The sequence below is a fragment of the Antennarius striatus genome, chromosome 1 (assembly GCF_040054535.1).
Source record: "Antennarius striatus isolate MH-2024 chromosome 1, ASM4005453v1, whole genome shotgun sequence".
NCBI classification, from domain to species: Eukaryota; Metazoa; Chordata; class Actinopteri; order Lophiiformes; family Antennariidae; genus Antennarius; species Antennarius striatus.
Genome location: NC_090776.1, coordinates 28,966,227 through 28,983,052, shown reverse-complemented (window position 1 = coordinate 28,983,052; position 16,826 = coordinate 28,966,227). Strand labels below are relative to the sequence as shown.

General features: G+C 40.4%; 2 protein-coding genes across 2 annotated transcripts; both read left to right on the top strand.

Annotated features, from left to right (window-relative positions):
* The first annotated feature begins 5,910 nt into the window (after positions 1–5,910).
* tmed3 (transmembrane p24 trafficking protein 3) lies at positions 5,911–8,376 on the top strand. The gene is made up of 3 exons (XM_068334279.1): positions 5,911–6,118; positions 6,438–6,683; positions 7,223–8,376. The coding sequence occupies exons 1-3, from the start codon at positions 5,960–5,962 to the stop codon at positions 7,454–7,456; spliced, it is 639 nt and encodes a 212-aa protein (XP_068190380.1). The 5' UTR covers positions 5,911–5,959; the 3' UTR covers positions 7,457–8,376.
* Positions 8,377–11,010: 2,634 nt separating this feature from the next.
* LOC137608078 (isocitrate dehydrogenase [NADP], mitochondrial-like) lies at positions 11,011–16,615 on the top strand. Its single transcript, XM_068334152.1, has 11 exons — positions 11,011–11,363; positions 12,392–12,483; positions 12,582–12,747; positions 12,822–12,982; positions 13,077–13,220; positions 13,331–13,467; positions 13,545–13,696; positions 13,811–13,923; positions 14,548–14,645; positions 14,749–14,841; positions 14,967–16,615. Exons 1-11 carry the CDS (start codon positions 11,069–11,071, stop codon positions 15,049–15,051), a joined length of 1,536 nt encoding a protein of 511 aa, XP_068190253.1. The 5' UTR covers positions 11,011–11,068; the 3' UTR covers positions 15,052–16,615.
* Positions 16,616–16,826: the final 211 nt, after the last annotated feature.

Sequence of the window (16,826 nt, the reverse complement as noted above, 5' to 3'; positions counted from 1 at the left end):
CATACTTCACAAATAATCCCTTTATTACATTTAGATAAAATCACAATCATCGCTAGCATTTCTGAATATGGTGTCAAAACAGTCATTACCCATGTTTATTTGATGGCTCAGCTTATTTTTTGTGATCCGTTTTTCTCTCAGATTGCTGCTGTGCCTTCCACTGCTGCTCCTGCCTTTCATTCATTAGCCGCCACATATTTCATGTGTTTTCTGGAATATTATAATAATAATAATAATAATAATAATAATAATAATAATAATAATAATAATAATAATAATAATAATAATAATAATAATAATAATAATAATAATAATAATAATTCCTTAGTTAGAGGTGTGTACCTCATTGTTGAAATGTTTCATGTCAAAGACAAGTTATCCTCAACTTATCCTTAAGAAAAAAGCTTAAAAATAAACCATGAAGTATTCATTTTTGCGTTGTTAAACAAGTGTGTTTTTCTAATTTTACTCAGCTTTTTTGCAACTTTATGATAAACAATTGAATAGTTGTTTTTTTTGCTACAAGCGTATTTCATTGAAGGTTAATTGTCTATTTTTATTTAGCATATACCTTCAACACTTCAAGATGAAAACGAATGATGGCTATATAAGAGCTGCTTCAGGCTGGTGTGATGAGGCGTATGTTTTACAATCAATTTACGTGTGATCCGATTAGTCGACTAATGGGAAAAAAAATGTGGTCATCAAATTATTTGGGAAAGTTGCTGATTTTAGCTGTTTAATTTCATGGGTTTACATGAGGGGGTGGATCTTTGACTAAGGAATAGTGTTTAATCCAGGAGCTTTGTGAAATAAAATGAGCAATAAAATGAGAATGCAGCTTCACTATGGAGAAGGGTTTGGGATCTCAGATGAGCTGAGTCATCGCAGCAGCTCTGATTCAGCACAACGCATGCACAGACTTGTCCACGGGTAATCACGGCTTGGGCTCCTGTGCTCTGCTTTAGGCCCATGAATCCTACAAACCTAGGTTCCCACACCTGCCTGAGGGACACTCTGTTCACTTCACCACTCCCGTGGGGAGAAACACAGAGAAGGGGTGATCCACTGCCAGATGAAGCCCCCAAAAGAGAGAGAGGTGGAGATAAAGACATGATGAAAATGAAAGAGAAAGAGGGAAGCTTACATACCGGAGGGACAGACAGAAAATACTCCACTTCACACACATTCCTTTTATGACTTTATGATCTCCAGAGGGAGAAAACAGTCGCATATGATCTGAGCTTCTTTGCTGGGGGGGTTGGAAAGCACATGCCACTGCCTGCACCTGCAGCAGACTGACTCCACATGTCACAGTGAATATGAGATACAACAGAACAATACTTTGCATTATATGTAATGCCTTACAACAGAGGACTCCTGAGGTTTTGACGCTGAATGGTGCATTGTAACTTTTAAAGGAGAGCAATACTTTAGCAATAACTAAAAATAGGAGGGCATAGGGAATTATTTGTGAAGCTGAAACATGAGCTATTTCCTTCTACCCCTGCGTGGGCCCCGGGAGGAGGAAAGGGGAAAGCGAGTGGTCAACAGAGGTCTTTCTAGGAGCAGCTGAATACCAGGGAAGCGAACAGGTATGTACATATTGGAATGTGCTTCTCAGCCACACCTGTAAAAAAACACACCTGCCAAGTCTGGCCTCTCTCATCCCACTGGCTGAAATCCCTCTGATTGACAACTGGAAGAACTATTTGGCTCCAATCCACAAAGGCCAGGGGGCAGGTATGGCAAGTTCTGAATGTGAACCAATGGCAGTCGGAGAGATCTCTCCAAGCCAGGCGGGGCTGCGGTGAAATAAAACTCATCAATGGGGTGTGTCTCAAAAGTTTGTCAGCAGTCAAGCAGTGAAGGGTAACTGCTGCTGAAACCCTACTTTGACTGGTTTTGGCTTAACTAGTTCCTCGCTGCACAGGGACAACCGGAGCAGCTCTGTGGCAAACCAGCCTCTTGTCCAGTTCAACGATGGAAGCCAACCAACGCATTTCATCTGCTTCGACCTTGAGAACTCCTCTTTGGGTGTCTGGACCTCAGTCGGGAACGGAGAGGCGGCTTTTTGCAGTCCATGCCTCGGGACGTTTTCACCTCTCGTGACAATAGTGCCTTCATCAGTGTGATTTAACAGTTGTTGTTGTGTTGTGGTCACTCACATCTCCTTATCACTTTTCCAGCCCAGCTATAGATTCTGTATCCGTTGGACGGAGAACTGATAAGGGCATGTGCATGACAATACCTACAAATACTGGAGACAACATCTGGCTCAGAGCCTTTGGGTAAATTAAGTCATTATATTTATAGCTGGTGATCACATTGAAGGGTGTAATTAGTTTTTGTGCGATGGTTACACATAAAAATTGTTTGTGGAGAGTTACTTTTATCAGCAATTTGTTGCTTTCAAATATTTATTAGTTCATGATAAAATATTAATCAGTTCATGTTGACTTTGTGACTTGGAGGAATACTCGTATATAGGTTGCACTGAAGATCAATACTTACATTTTTTTAAATTGTTAAATTATCATGAGTCTGTTTTATATTAGTTTGTGCTGGATGCATTTACTTGTGATTTGCAACTAAGGACTGTGTCTTGGCCTTAATGTCAATGTATTCCCTTCGATAATATCGCCAATGAGTGTTACTGTCAAAGAGTCAGAGTAAAGGCAAGATTAGAACGCAACACAATCTGGTATGAGACGCCAAAATGAATAGTTAAAATAGTATTGTTGTACAGAAAGAGATTTTATGCACAACATTATAAAAAGTTCAGTAAATTTTGGACAATAAGGTTAGAAGTGAACTCAGACAATCTAACATGATGCAGCTTGACTGTCACAAAATTGAAGGATGACGCATGTGCTTAACTGGAATACAGAAACTAGGTGAGTAATTTTAATGTGACGCGTGATAACAGAATTTGGGATACACAGTTTTCTGAAACTATTGTGTTGACATTCTGCACTCATTTTCTGGCTCTGTGACTGAATAGTTTCGCACAGAAGAATGCATTTCATTTTAGTCCCGCACAAAAAAATAGACACATAGATGGATCAGCATCGTCAAAGAAAGGAGAAAGTAAAGTATTGGAAACTTATTGTTCTGACTTCCTGACATGACAATTAAGTCTGTGTAAAATTATTGATTGACAATACCTTAACCTCAGAGAATACTTTATTCTTCCTGATGCGTAAACAACTTCAATTCATTCTATACTGATTCATTTTTATACATCTGGGATGTTTTCAGACTCCTCCTGTTTCTCCACACCATCTTAAATTCTCCTGATATTCAGGTCAACCCTGGTTTTCGTTTGCTTCAGCTACTGCTGATGTGACCCGAAAAGACCTTCTTTTATTTTCTTTACTGTTGCTGGTTCTTTAGTGTCAGAGTTCCTTAAAAGCACATCCAATAGTTTTATCTCACCTGTTCTTTCATACCTGCCAGGGGCAAAGTTTTCAGAATGACATCACTGATGCTTCCCATAGTAGATTTGTTCATTTTGAGCGTATTCAGTTAGCAGAGGTGCACGGTTAGTGTCATTTAAAAGAAAACACACGCGCACACACACACACACACACACACACACACACACACACACACACACAGGTATCCCCACAGGCATCCACTCCCTCTCCACACCCGGTGGAGGATCCTCTCTCTGCTGACGTGCATCAACCCTCTCACCACAGAAGCCCAATAACCTTCACACAAAGAGACTCTCATCTTTCTGTAGCCCATAAGAAAATATTGAATTTCCTTTCACCGCTGTGTTTTTCCAGCGACTGATTGTCCAGTATTTTCAGTCCATGTTTCCAACTCTTGTTTGATGAATAAAGAGAGAATCTGAAGTTCTATTTGTTTCTTGACATTTGTAGCATAAATAACGTGATGAAAAAAATGAGACAACTATTTGGCCCCCTAAGCAGTTTATCTTTTTTTTCATCAATCAATCAAAAATGAATGTTATATTTAAAAACAGTTATTGTCTCATTTTTTAAGGTTATAAAAGTTTACCATAAGCCGACAGATCTACTATCACCTGTCTTGGATGACTGAGAATGCCCACAGACACACCATAAACAAATATGTGCAAAATAAATTTAAAATAAAGATAGAAATCAATGAATGATATAAATCAATACACCTAATATCAATCTAATTTCATTCATTCATTCATTTTCTTGAAGATGAGACACAATCACAAACATCTCGTCTTCAGTGACTTCTTCTGCTTTCCCAGGTCTGCTGGAGCTCATCCCAGATGGCCACAGGTGAGAGGCAGGGAATACCCCATAAGGCCAATGTAGTGTCAATAATCAATCAGCTAACTGCAGTTGATGTTTGTGCAATACCTTCCATTCATTAGCAAATCATTTCAGGTCTAAAGGACTTGACTGGGTGAAATCTCTCACTGAGGTCTAACAACATCCCAGTGCCACACAGACATCAGCAACTGTTAACCTCACTTAACCTCACAGATGACATGATCAACTTCCACAGCGCTGAAGTAGGGAATAAGTGGTGGTCTAACTCGATGCAATGTACAGGAGAACTCCTGTAAAATACTTGCATTATTCATAGGACTGAGGAATTTAAAATGAAATATGGATGATGGAAACACACATATCCAGATTATGAAACCACAAGGGGCAATAGGTCATTATGGGGACCCCGGGAGCATCGACTGAAAACCCAGCATCTGCGTGAGGCAACAGCCAGGAAGGAGAGAGATTGCTGTTGTGTAAGAGATTCACTGAGAATGAAACCAATAAAAATACAACAGAAAGTGACATTTATTATTAATATATTAGTATTACATTTAGATGGAGTCAGCCTGTCTGATATCAGCAGGAAGGCTTTTCCCGAGGAAGTAGGTCAACATAGGAGGTCAATTCAACAAATAGAATCAATTGCCTTAATCAAGTGAAATGTTGATGCTACACAGGTTAAGTCTCAGATGGCAAGAATGATTCTGACAAAACACTTACACAAATATGACAAAACGTTAAAAAAAATAATCAAAAAACAGTCGTGGAAAGAGTAAATAACTAGTAATCTATGGACGTATGCAATAAAACAAGGGGGAGTTTTTCACTTAATTTTTTTACAAACTCACTTTTGTGAGTTGGAAAACACAATTTTTAATTCAACAATTGAATTTTCTTAACACACAACTCTAGTGTTTTTTTTTTAATCAAATGAATACAATTATGAGGAAATTGTATCTTCAACAATTTTGCGACAGAAGCAACATTTCAAGGACTTTTCCAATGTGATGGTCTGTCAGTCAGGTTTACCGTGCAGTGAGGACACAATCACACAAAAGCGTGTCTATGCCAATGTTATGTATCCAAAAAAACGTGAGTAACACACTCTAAAGTGTACTGTATATACAACATTATACATGAGCAAGCAGTTTCTTGAATAATAATAACGTCCTAGTTGTGGGGTCACCTGGAGTCAAAGGATGAAACTATCCTCAGAGTGATGCCTTTGTGGACTTTTCCCATGATGGGAAATTTGAGCATTCTCCGTGGAGTTTTCCGCTATGAGCGCAGTCTGGCGTTATAATGCTTACACTGTCATGTGAAAGCTTTTGGACACTGCCATGGCAACAAAAGTTCATCATTAAAAACTGCGTAGTTTAATCGTGGAAAAAAAACGTGTTTTAATTTTACGCTATTTACAATAAAAGCTGATGTGGTTTCATTTTCTGACTTTGGGGCATTTTCCTTCCCGTGATTTGGTTTCGTTTCCGTGACAGTGGGAGATTATTTGGAAATAAATGTAGTTTCATAACCGTGTTTTTTTTATTTTTTTTATTTTTAACTCTAAAAACTAACAAACCTACCCCGGAAGTGGTTTGAGGTCTTGCCACGTCAGTGTTGTGCGTGTGAGTGACGCGCCGCGGAGATCCGAGCGCGTCTCCAGCTGTTCGTCCAGCATGATGCCGCTCCTGGAGCTGATCTGTGCGCTGCTGCTGCTGCTGCTGCGTGTGTTCGTGGTGTTTGGGACCGAACTCACATTCCAGCTGCCGGACAACGACAAGCAATGCTTTTACGAGGAGCTGGAGAAAGACGTCAAGTTTGACATAGATTATCAAGTGAGTTTGTCTTCTGCGCGCACAAGTTGGAGAGCATCGCTCCTTCACGCCTGCAAGCGGTTTGTCTCACGATGATGGAAAGAGGAAATGCATTTTTTTTACTTCTTTGCTTAATTATAAAAAGGAGTGGTAGTCCTTTTTATCTGCCGTGTAACAACACAATTTAATTAATTGCAAATGTTTTAAATTCCTTCTATTGTTGTCGCCTTACTGGTGTTCTGCCTTGACAGTCCACCCAGGAGCGCACCGTCCATATGTTCCAACAAAACATGCCGCAGCTGTTCCCTCATGTATTAATGGGATTGTTGTGGTCTTTGAGGTCATTTCAGGAGGAAACTACGACGTGGACTCCTTCGTCACGGATCCCCATAATAATGTCCTGTATAATGAGAAGAAGAAGCAGTACGACAGCTTCTCCCACACCACAGCCATGAAGGGAAGCTACAAGGTCTGCTTCAGCAACGAGTTCTCCACCTTCACGGACAAGACGGTGTACCTGGAGTTCCGTCATGGAGAGGAGAGACCTCTCCTGGACAACATGGTTCATGCTACAGCACTGACTCAGGTGAGTCACCATGGTTTGCCTCACACATAATTAAGAAGTACCTCCTCATTCCTTGACCTCTGAAACCTATTATTAGAATCTGGAGTCATGTGTTTGATATCAGTAGTTTCTGAGTTACCGAAAATAATCTGACTTTGTTCTAACGATAATCCGGCTCTGTTTTCTGTCTCTGTCTAATTCGCTCCTCCAGATATTAATTTTTGAACCAGAAAGCTGTTTTTGTCACGATACTCTGGTTATTTTTATTTATTTTGATTGACTCATTATTATGATTAATATTTTTTCATGATCTTACCGATACATTACAAACCAGGCTCTTGTTCATTTCCCAGTTTTGCCTAGCTCGTAATCTGCTATATTCCAGGATGCTATGTATATGCTCCATCTAGACCATTTATGATCTTGAGATTTTTGTGGTAAAACTCTAGAGAGATGATGTGAATCCCTTCCGAAAACAGTTTGGAAATCAAACTAAAATGTGTTTCCCTACCTTTCAAACTACATTTTGTGTTAACCTGTGTGGATCTCTCAACTTCCAGTTGGAGTCATCTTGCGTCGCCATTCATGAGACCTTAAAGGTGGTAATAATGTCGCAGACACGGTACAGACTGAGAGAGGCGCATGATCGCTCAAAAGCAGAGCACCTCCTGGAGCGGGTATCCTATTGGTCCATCGCCGAAACCCTCTTCCTGTTTGTCATCGGCGTCGGTCAAGTGATGCTGCTCAGGAGCTTCTTCACGGAGAAGAAAGGCTCCGTGTCGGTGACCACTTAGACTCCACAGTTAATCAATCTGCCTCACACACACACACACACACACACACACACACACACACACACACACACACACACACACACACACACACAACGAAGGCCTTGGTCAATGTGAACACGGAAGTGATTGTGCTGGTTTGTTGACACCCTGGGTTTTCTTCTTTATATTTCCGTTTGAGGGCTGGTGGAGGAGTTTTTCTTACTTTTCCCTGCTTACCCTGTGTCAGACTATTTTCACATCCGTGGGGTGTTGTGTGTCATACGCTGTATACTGAAAAGAACCGACATTCCTGTTGAAAATCTATCACATTTTAGCCTCACACAAATGTATTTATGGATTTTTATGGGATTACAGATTAGAGCAGGTTTGGTTTGATCTGTCTCTTACTGATAGATTTGTCCATAGTAGTAGGACTGCCTTGTATTTTCACCTAGAAACTAAGAGATTGCACAGAAAGTCGTGGCACATTCACAAAATGAAGAGTTGTTGAGTTTATTGAGTATCATCTGTCACATTACGTTAACACCTTAAAATGATGTGTGAAATGTCTGCCTCTCAAAGTGCCTTATGGAAAGTTTGGTTTTTCTGTTACAAGCTAGCCTGTTACTGAATATTTGAATTCTCTCTTTTTCCCTCATTACCAGTTCATGCTACTTCATAAAGATTCATTTAGTAATAGACATTAAATGACCAATAATGATTTATTCTTTAGGCTCTGTATCTTTATCTGTTTGTCATTTCTAAAAAATAATGTTACATTACATTTCATTACAATTAAATGGAAGGGTTTTTTGTTGTTGTTGTTGTTGTTGTTGTTGAAGTTACAAATCTAAATTCTTAACATTGCCTGAATTTGAATTCTGAGCATTCATGTTTTTTTGGTACTGTGTTAATTAAAATAAGATAACATAAAAATTCAATGCTGATTCAGTAATTTTCCTATAATATCCTATTTTATAATAATAATAATAATGGTTGACTGTGTTTTTCAACTGACAGATAAAGCGCACTTTACAACTCAGACCTCATTTTTATTATTGCGTAGCAGCTTTAGTACACAAAAGTCACATTAAAGACCATGATAAATACAAAATGTATTAGATGCAGATCTTCATTGATTTCTTCATTGCAGTGACTCATATAAAAGTGAACCTAACCCGAGAAGCATGTACAGAGAGTGTGTTTATGACACAAACATTGCTTGATTATCACTGACATGCGTGAATGCTGTATGTCACCTTTGTGGGTACCCAATAGCGTTTGTCACTTCAATCATGAAGTTTGCAGATGTTTTGGTCATTTGCATGATATGAAAATAATAAATTTTTGTTCCATATTAAATTTTAATTATTATAGTGTCAGCGATAATTGTGTCAGTAATCCTCTTCCTCATGGAGTGGCACAACCTCCCCCTCGGTCAAAGACGGGCTCAGTGATGAACTGAGATGTGGCTTCACACACACACAGTGTGAGTTGCGTGCACTCAAAAGTTCATCATGCCTCACAAAAGTTCTAATTGCTGCGGCCAGTCAGAACCTGTTCCTGAGGCGCAGCAGACGGATGTAATTATGGGTCATTATTCATGTTCAATCAGGGTAAAAGCAATTTGTCACCATTCCTCGGCATGCGTGATGTTTGTGCTGACAACCATGGAATAACGAGCATTCACCACCCCAAGGCGACACGTCAAAACCAACTGCCCCACCTGCAGCATACCGATGGGGTAGTCCCAATCATGTTTGCCCCACTGGTGGAATTGTTATAGGATTTGATTTCTCCACAAAAAACTTATTCCTCCACAAAGGAATAAGTTTGTTTTTTTTAAATAACATATTGTGACTGCGTCTATTTAAAATGTGGGTTTTACACTCATTCAGATGAATTAGTCAAGTCTGACCAAACATTGAACGCTTCAATATATCAAAGTGTGGTCTGGATCTAAGCCACAGTCTGAATATGATGATCCAGAATAGTTTGAATTTTCTACCACATGATGTCTCTGTTGAACTGCTGCATCCCAGGAAACTGCCTTTAGGTGCAAAGATAAAATGAGGAAGCTGAGCTGCCTGTGGAAGTAGGGAAATAAATATCATTATATCAACCTGATGCCTGGGTATTGGTTGATTAGATATCTACTGTATATTGTGAGGGATTGTGGGGGAAGCAGGAGGAGAGGGTGACGAACTAAGATAGAAATCACTCAACGATTCTCTGATTCACACATTAAAAATAATAAGTACTAGCTTTAATATTTATTCTGTAAGCCCAGGACAAAAAAAGTTCAAATGTAAAGAAATTTAAAAAAATATAGCCATACAGCAGCAATCATTAAAAAAAAGATGTGATAAATATGCAGGGAGTGACAATATGGGAAATGCAAATACAGAGCCAATTTTTATAGCCTGGCCTGTTAAAAAAAAAAAAAAAAAAAAAAGAAGAGAGAAAAAACAGCATCAATAAAGTTAGTTCAAATCTCTGAGGTAATTTCGTATGCAGAAGCAGTGAAGAAAATACCCAGACAGGCATTTGGAGATTGTAATGAGAGCAATAAAAGGTTCTGTGTGGATGTGAAAGATGATTATTGAGGAAGAAACAAAACACTAACTGGAGGAACAACTAATACAGAGTTATGTGCCGGTGGCAATTCATGGTAGAGTTGTTCTACAGTAGTATGCTAGAAGTCGTTCGGCTGATGAACGAGTAGGAGATGAGCTTCGGCATATCAGAGATGAAGATTTAGGCTTTTTTGATGTCAATATATAGACTTTTTAAAGTTTAATTAAGAAATGCTTAACGCCATACAGCATGAAGCTGTTGGTCAGGAAGAGGATGAGGCTAATAATGTGAGGCTCAAAAACTTGTGTTATTGTGTACTGTTCTGTAGATATACACTCACCAAAACCCGCATAGCACGTTCTTCTTTACAAATGTTTCAAAAAATCTGAATCTGGGCACACAGGTGCTGCTGGATTCATCCCTCATGGTGGGATATCAGTGAAAAAGATCAGGCTGTCTCTCCGTAGGATTATTTTTGTCATCTGAAATTGCAAAGAAATTAATGAATTATTAGTTATTGCTGCCCTTATTGTAGAAAATAAAAAGTCTAGTATCATAATTTCAGTTTTTCAGGCCTGTTAAAAATCTCAGCTGGAAAAACATAATGCAAACAATTATTGGGGGGCATGACATCTCCTTTTTCTAAGCTTTTACCCGTGTGTGTGGGGGGGTGGGGGGGGTGAAAAGATAGATAGACTGGCTGAAGATACTTCAAAAGTTGACTGACATGCTTGGACTAAAACAGAAGACCAAACTCTCAGGTTAAACCTGAGAGTGTGGTTTATTTTGTCCGGTAGGTGGCGGTAATGCGCCTATAACGCAGTTGTAACGAGCCAATGGGAGGAGAACAAGAAGAAGGATGCGGAAGTGTGATTACAAGTGTACAAAGACTGGAGGAAGACGTGTCCGGGATTGGATATTAGTTTTGTTTGGGGACTCGGTCGAGAAGAATAAGACTTATTGAGGTTCCTGAAAATGATAGGACCGTAAATAAAGGCTTGTAAACATTAGAGACCCCAAGAAAAACTGACGTGAAGAACTGAGAATAACCACAGGATGGCAGCAGAGCGGCGAGAATGGATGTCAACAGAAGGAAGAAGAAGAGTTCACCGGGCACTGACACGCCGGCACTTCATTCATGAGGTGTCAGGATACCGCCTGACTGACAGCGTGTGTGTGTGTAGGGGTGTGTGTGTGTGTGTGTGTGTGTTATCACTTCCAGTTATCATGGCGTCTTATCTAAAATCGCTGGCTACGGTTTCGAGAAACGCAGCTGCTGTACTTTCACCGAAGCCTAGCGTGTTCTCCCCGGCTGCCGTCTGCCTCCATCACCGCCTCCAGCAGAGGAAATGTAAGTCCGCCGAAACGAGACTCGGTCCGGGGCAGGAGGTGTTCCTCCGGTCGGTGAAGTGTTCTCCTGGTTGTTCTCTAACAGTGTCAACAGAACACAAGTATCGGTGTGACAAATGGAAAGCTGTTAGTGGACGAAATGGGAAATTGGCGATTTGCCATTAATGAATCATCAATACCAGATCAGGTGAATGTGATCATGTTGAATAATAAGCCGGAAGTAGAAAAAAAAAAAAAGTACAAGGAAAGGTGGAGACAACAGAACACAGGTAATAACACAGGTAATAACACAGGTAATAACACAGTACATGATCAAACAAAGAGCTCTCAGTTCAGTCTTGTCTTGTGTGTCACGTGTTTCCAGGTGCACTAGGCCTTTACAGACAGGTAGGCAGACAGGTAGATCCATTATTGATCCCGAGCTGAGGTCACAGTGTCTGTTGACTTTGTGACAGAAGTCTGACGCGCAGTGTGATTGATTATATAGTGAAAAATATACATGAGTTTCTTTTATAATGTTCTTTTGTACTTATATATATATATATATATATATATATATATATATACTATGCAAATGTAGAGAAACCAAGACAAGCCAAACCGCAGTCCTCCATCAGGGACATGGGTAAAAACAATTAATGTAATATTACATGTTTCACAAGGTTAATAAAACAACGTTATGAAGAACAGTAGTCATGACCTACATCCACTGTTTAAAGGGTGTTTAACGTTGAGATTCGAACCCACGTCCCCCACAGAGGACATGAGTGGGGGACATGGGTAACACTCATCATTAGTCTAAATATTAAAAGGATTTGAACGTAACTTTCCAGTTATACGTATCTGGAATTAATGAAATGTATTCTTGTGAACATGGTAAATAAAAAACAACCTAAATTCAGTAAAATGACTCAGAGGAGTTGCTATAGGCAACCAGGAGCTGCCTCAACAGCATGCAAAATTTGAAAAGGAGTTCTGCATCTCCCTGCAACCACAATGTAAAGATTTTTTTTTAAAAAAATGTTTCAGATGCCACGGGGCGCATCAAGGTGGACCAACCGGTTGTGGAGATGGACGGAGATGAGATGACTCGCATCATATGGGAGTTCATCAAAGACAAGGTGAGAAGAAGAAAGCTTTAATAAGTCGATTCAGTGAGAAACTGTTTTCGTAGCTGTGCAGTCTGACCAATCACACGCTGAATCCCGTACATGTGCAGCTCATCCTACCAAACGTCGATGTTGAACTGAAGTACTTTGACCTGGGTCTGCCCTACCGGGACCAGACAGACGACCAGGTCACCATTGACGCCGCTATGGCGACTAAGAAGTACAACGTAGCTGTAAAGTGTGCCACCATCACCCCGGATGAGGCCCGGGTTGAAGGTAAGTTGAACTTATTCTGAGATTCATTGTGTGTTTTCAAATGGTTTAAGTGTATACTTTTTTTTTTTGTTTAGAGTTCAAGCTGAAGAAGATGTGGAAGAGTCCAAATGGAACCATCAGGAACATCTTGGGCGGTACTGTTTTCCGTGAGCCGATCCTTTGTAAAAACGTCCCTCGCCTTGTTCCCGGATGGACCACACCCATCACTATCGGCAGACATGCGTTCGGCGATCAGGTAAATAAAAACGCAAATTCATGTGTGTTTGCAAGGAAGCGTTCAGGTTGACAAAAGTGTCTCACATACTGGGTTCAACTTCTTGATGTCACAGTACAGGGCCACTGACTTTGTTGTGAACAAGCCTGGCAAGTTCAAGATTACATTTTCCCCAGACGACGGAAGCCCAGAGAAGGAGTGGGAGGTGTATAACTTTACCTCAGGGGGCTGTGGGATGGGAATGTACAACACGGATGAGGTAAGAAGGAATGTGTGTCAGTTTGGTTTTTACACTGTCTGTATTTTAAAATAATCTTCTGACTCCTAGTTATTGAACTTGGATCTTTATATTCCCATATATCTGTACAGTCCATCAATGGATTTGCCCACAGCTGCTTCCAGTATGCCATCCAGAAGAAGTGGCCTCTGTACATGAGCACCAAGAACACCATCCTCAAAGCCTACGATGGCCGTTTCAAAGACCTCTTCCAGGACATCTTTGAGCGGTACGCCCCAGACTGGATGCTGTCAGTGTTTTCCCACTCAAGAAGTGGAAAACACATCTCTGTTCTGTCATTTCCAGGAACTATAAGCCAGAGTTTGACAAGCTGAACATCTGGTATGAGCACCGTCTCATTGATGACATGGTGGCGCAGGTCCTGAAGTCCTCTGGAGGATTTGTTTGGGCCTGCAAGAATTATGATGGAGATGTTCAATCAGACATTTTAGCTCAGGGTATGTGGACTTCATTTCACTGACATCTGACCGACATGTTGTGTTTTTGTTCATGTTTTGCAATAGGATTGCCTTGCGATTGGCTTGTTTGTGTGTGTGTGTGTGTGTGTCCAGGTTTTGGTTCTTTAGGTCTCATGGCGTCAGTACTCGTGTGCCCTGATGGCAAGACTATTGAGGCAGAGGCTGCACACGGCACCGTGACCAGGCACTACCGGGAACACCAAAGGGTTAAGTAAAGGACCACAGCAGTGGTTGTACTTTGGGACCAGAGACTTCTGCATCTGCGCATCAACATTTGTTCACTCTTGCACTTTTACCTTTTGGCACAGAGTTGGTTTTTAATCGGTGAGAGGTGAGAGTGAGGAAATGTTTACGAAGAAACCCGAATTCTCAGTAGAGCTTCGATTTTAGATGTTTGGTTTTTGTTGACACTGGGGGGGGAGGGGGGTGACACCATTTTCATGATCAGTACATATTGCATGTCCCTGTTTTGCCCCTGGGCTTCATTTATAATTGCAGCTGTTGCAGTTTGGATGTGGCGTTTGTCCATGTTGTCATGTTAATAGCATGATAATCATGGAATGGCAGGTGTAGTATTTTTCTTAGTCTTAATGGGTGACTGGTGAAGCGTATTCAACATTTTATTAGTCTAACATTTTCAGCAGAGCCTTCTAGCATAATGAAAGCAGAATGTTTTAGTTTCAGTGAGACATGTCTTTGTTTATCGTAAATCTCAAGTCGCAAGCTGCAAGTTGTTCAGCTCCAAACATGTTTTTTTAACGTCAGTCAATCTGAACGTGAACCAGGTGTAGTTTCCAGACTCTAATCTTTGCTGTGTTCTTTCTTTGTAGGGAAGACCAACCAGTACAAACCCGATTGCTAGCATCTTCGCTTGGACAAGGGGACTGGAACACCGAGGCAAACTAGATGGAAATAACGACTTGATAAAGTAAGTTAGCTGGTTATTTTAGCATCATTCATTCATTCATGTCGGATAGACTTGTGTCATCTGACATTCTAATAATTCATCACTGCTCATCGTCACCCTCCAGGTTCTCCCAGGTCTTAGAGAAAGTCTGTGTGGAAACAGTAGAAAATGGAGTGATGACCAAAGACCTCGCAGGTTGCATTCATGGTTTGGCCAAGTGAGTTAACGTGTTTTGAACGCATATTTTAAAATGTACATGACTTTTTTTTTTTTTGTAATGGTATTTCTGCTATGCAGACAGATTTCACTTTAAATGTAACCCCTTGCATTGTGATGTTGCAGCTGTAAGCTGAATGAACATTATGTCAACACGACAGACTTCCTGGACACCATCAAGAACAACCTGGATAAAGCTTTGGGCAAATGAAGAGACATTTGACCACGTGGAGACCAACCCGTCTGCAGATTTTTAGCTGGCTTTTGTTTTGAAGAACCAAAATTGACCACCTTTTTTTGTCATTTCTGTATTTCTGTAGCTCAGACTCATGACTGTACCAGCAACCTTGTGCAGTTCTATGTTGCACACTTATTTGGGTTTATTGTATATACATTAATATTACTGCTAAGGGTGCCTTAAAATGGAAATCTAAAATGTTAATCAAACACATCAGTGCCTTGTTTTAACCCAGTGTGTTTTACATCAAAATTTTAATATTAAAAAGTGATTTTCAGATCACTCATTCATGAGCATTAACGAGTCTCAGACTTATGTGAGACACGAGTGCTTTAAAGAGTCGATGAGAGTGTGGGAAAAGGTAATACAGATAGAAACGGGTTTAATATCAGTATGGGGAGGGTCAAACGTTTAAATTACCGTAAATAATAAATAGTTCATCGCCGTATTGCGGACTCTGTTAATCGCGTGTGGTTCCTGGGACGCATTAACCGCAAACAACGACGGCGCACTGAATACGTTGAGATAGAATCACAAAACAAAAAACGTTTTCAGGAAACCAGAGGCACAATAATGTGTAAGTCAGGGTAAAATGTTTGAATTCAGGGGTGTCGTGGGATGATGCAGTCTCTGACTGCCCTGTTGCATCATCCGTCAAAGCGGTGATGTAATTGTCAGTGTTTCAGGGTACCCTGACCTACCCTGAAAGTAGATCAGGGTAAGTCTCTGACTGCCTCGGTTCTAGTTTGCTGTGGTTTTGTGTCCAGTGTACTACAGTATTAGACGAAACCAATCAGATCACATGAAAAGGATCTCCTCAGGACCGGCCGATGGTGCGATCGAAAGCTTCCAGAGCACAAAGACGCGCTGACAAGAGGAGATAGTTCCTGCTATTCACTCAAAAGTGTGACGCAGAATTGGAATGTCAGGACATGTAGGTGAGGCTGGTGCCTCCATCACAAAGTGACCAGAAATTAGCATTTAGATTACCTCCGCCTCCCTCTTTAGTTTCTTCCTGGAGGAACAATCCTGGGGAGCCAAATGTTTAAGAACGTCCCACTTAATATGATGATGAGAGTCACATCTCTGTCCAAAACTAAAAATCTAAAAAATCTGCTTTGATGCCAACATAATTCTTTTTATAGTGCTTGTAGTTTGTTCATTCATTCATCTACAACCGTTTCCTCTTTTTGTGGGTCACGGGGGTCGCTGGAACCTACCCCGGCAGACTTGTAGGCGAGAGGCGAGGGACACTCCTTTAGTTATATAAATACTTAAAATCCCTCAAATACCTAAAGGCACCGCTCCAGTACCTGCAAGATGTGTTCACTTTGATTAAAAAAAACATTGATCAGTCTTTGAGTTGTGCCCCAGACAACCTAATCTGATTCAAATCTGTCACCGAATAAATTTAAATTATACTCGTTACCAAGGAAACCAAAACATTAAATCAACCAAAGTCCTGAAATGACAGTTTTCTCTTAAAAACCATTAAATGTTGTCTCTGGTGTTTTGAAGTGAAGATGATGATGCAGACAGTCGAAGTGGTGAAAACGTGATGAACAGAATATCAGACCAGCACAGAGCCGCTAGCATGACACCAATATCAGATTAAGGATTACCCTCCTCACCAGTGACAGATTAAAACACAAGTCTCCATAATATAAACTAGAGAACCTTTATTAAATAATTCATGGTCGATTTCCATGAGGTCTCAGTTTGATGTTTCTCATCTCAAAAAGGAACTA

What these genes read in the sequence shown, in the direction of transcription:
- tmed3 (XM_068334279.1), top strand. Translation starts at nt 5,960, where the DNA reads ATGATGCCGCTCCTGGAGCTGATCTGTGCGCTGCTGCTGCTGCTGCTG. An exon ending in AGTTTGACATAGATTATCAA is followed by an intron (nt 6,119 to 6,437) that starts GTGAGTTTGTCT and finishes GTGGTCTTTGAG; the next exon opens with GTCATTTCAGGAGGAAACTA. An exon ending in ATGCTACAGCACTGACTCAG is followed by an intron (nt 6,684 to 7,222) that starts GTGAGTCACCAT and finishes CTCAACTTCCAG; the next exon opens with TTGGAGTCATCTTGCGTCGC.
- LOC137608078 (XM_068334152.1), top strand. Translation starts at nt 11,069, where the DNA reads ATGGCAGCAGAGCGGCGAGAATGGATGTCAACAGAAGGAAGAAGAAGA. An exon ending in CCGCCTCCAGCAGAGGAAAT is followed by an intron (nt 11,364 to 12,391) that starts GTAAGTCCGCCG and finishes AAAATGTTTCAG; the next exon opens with ATGCCACGGGGCGCATCAAG. An exon ending in GGAAATAACGACTTGATAAA is followed by an intron (nt 14,646 to 14,748) that starts GTAAGTTAGCTG and finishes GTCACCCTCCAG; the next exon opens with GTTCTCCCAGGTCTTAGAGA.